The sequence below is a fragment of the Crocuta crocuta genome, unplaced genomic scaffold, assembly GCF_008692635.1.
Source record: "Crocuta crocuta isolate KB4526 unplaced genomic scaffold, BGI_CrCroc_1.0 C28874768, whole genome shotgun sequence".
NCBI lineage: Eukaryota > Metazoa > Chordata > Mammalia > Carnivora > Hyaenidae > Crocuta > Crocuta crocuta.
Window position 1 is genome coordinate 1 of NW_027550656.1, and position 1,643 is coordinate 1,643.

At 57.3% G+C, this 1,643-nt stretch overlaps 1 protein-coding gene across 1 annotated transcript; it reads left to right on the forward strand.

Moving 5' to 3' along the window:
- Positions 1-22: 22 nt before the first annotated feature.
- Positions 23-1,329, forward strand: LOC144219112 (thyroid receptor-interacting protein 6-like; the record flags this gene model as incomplete). The annotated part of the gene is made up of 3 exons (XM_077749069.1): positions 23-666; positions 967-1,060; positions 1,160-1,329. Coding segments are annotated over exons 1-3 (696 nt in total), but the record flags the coding sequence as incomplete, so codon positions are not given.
- Between the last annotated feature and the right edge of the window lie 314 nt (positions 1,330-1,643).

A 1,643-nucleotide genomic window follows, 5' to 3' on the forward strand; every position in this document is an offset into this window, starting at 1 on the left:
GTCCCTCCCTTGCTCCTTGTCTCCTGCCCTCCTCTCCACTCTCTAGTCTGATCCCTTATCTGGATTCTCAGTCTAACACCCACACCCACCCCCCACCCCCGTTGTGAGTGATATACATAGGAGCGCAGAAGGAGCTGGGGCGCCAGAACCTACTAGGTTGTCTGCCTTTTGAGGGTGAGCCCTTGTCAAAGCCTAGTGGTTACCTTGAGGCCGCACACATGGGGGATTCCACACATGTGTTCCCTGGAATGGGTCTGCTCACTCCTGGTCTATGTTTTTCCCCAGGCTTATGAGCCCCCTCAGCCCCATGCCTACCGCATGGGCTCAGGCTCCCTGAAGCCGAATGGAGGGGGTGTTCCGATTCCTCCCCAACAGCTCTCCGTATCCCCCTATGGAGGTCCCACTCCGGCCTCCTATGCCACAGCCAGCACCCCTGCCGGCCCTGCCTTCCCCGTGCAAGTGAAGGTGGCACAACCAGTGAGAGGCTGTGGCCCCCCAAGGCGGGGGGCCTCTCATCAGGCCTCTGGAGCCCTCCCGGGCCCCCACTTCCCTCTCCCAGGCCGAGGTGAAGTCTGGGGGGCTGGCTATAGGAGCCACCGTGAGCCAGGGCCAGGCAGTAAAGAGGAGGCTGTAGGAGGAGGAAGAGGAAGCGGGTATGGACCCCAGGTAAGTCCTGTGGAGTCCTCACAGACAACTGGACTGGATGGGCAGGGGTGGTGTTTAATGTCCTGGTTGTCAGAGGCCTGCGGTATTGCAGTTCTGGGTCCCCCAGGGATGTGGTGCTGGTCCGGAAATATGAGGGGGCGGGGCTAGAGCTGTTCACTGGCTCCTGGAGGTGTGTCCCTAGACCCTGGGCTGAGACCTTCTCAGGTGAGCCTAATGGGTGGAATTGCCTGGTCACCTTTGGGAAGTTTGACAGCACACGGAGCTAGGGGTAGGGCTGAATCCCTGATTCCCTCCTCTCAGGTCCCCCTGAGCCAGCCTCCTGAGGAGGAGCTTGAGAGACTGACCAAGAAGCTGGTGCACGATATGAACCACCCTCCCACCGGGGAGTACTTTGGTGAGCTGACCTGGGGTGGGAAGGGGGCTGGAGAGTCAGAAGGCCAGAGAACCACCTTCCTCCTCTGTGCTGATTGACCCTGTCCTTCCCTGTCCTCAGGGCGGTGTGGCGGCTGTGGAGAAGATGTGGTTGGGGATGGGGCTGGAGTTGTGGCCCTGGACCGTGTCTTTCATGTCGGCTGCTTTGTGTGTTACACGTGCCGGGCCCAGCTTCGAGGCCAGCACTTCTATGCTGTGGAGAGGAGGGCGTACTGTGAGAGCTGCTATGTGGTGAGTAGGTGGGTTGGGGATGTCAGCAGCAGGAGGCAGGGGGCTTTCCATCTCTTTGGCATGACTACATACCAAAGAGGAACAGAGCTCAAAGCTGGGTGGGGGGGGGAGGACTAAACTGACACATAAGGGAGGAATTACAAAAGTCGCTAAATACTGGCTGCTGGAGGGAAAGGACAACAGTCCCTTACAAATGTGAGATATTTTAAAATTAAGGGAATGTATTTAAAAAAAATTTTTTTTAAATGTTTACTTATTTTTGAAGGAGGGGGGTAGGAGCAGAGAGAGGGAGACACAGAATCTGAAGCAGGCTC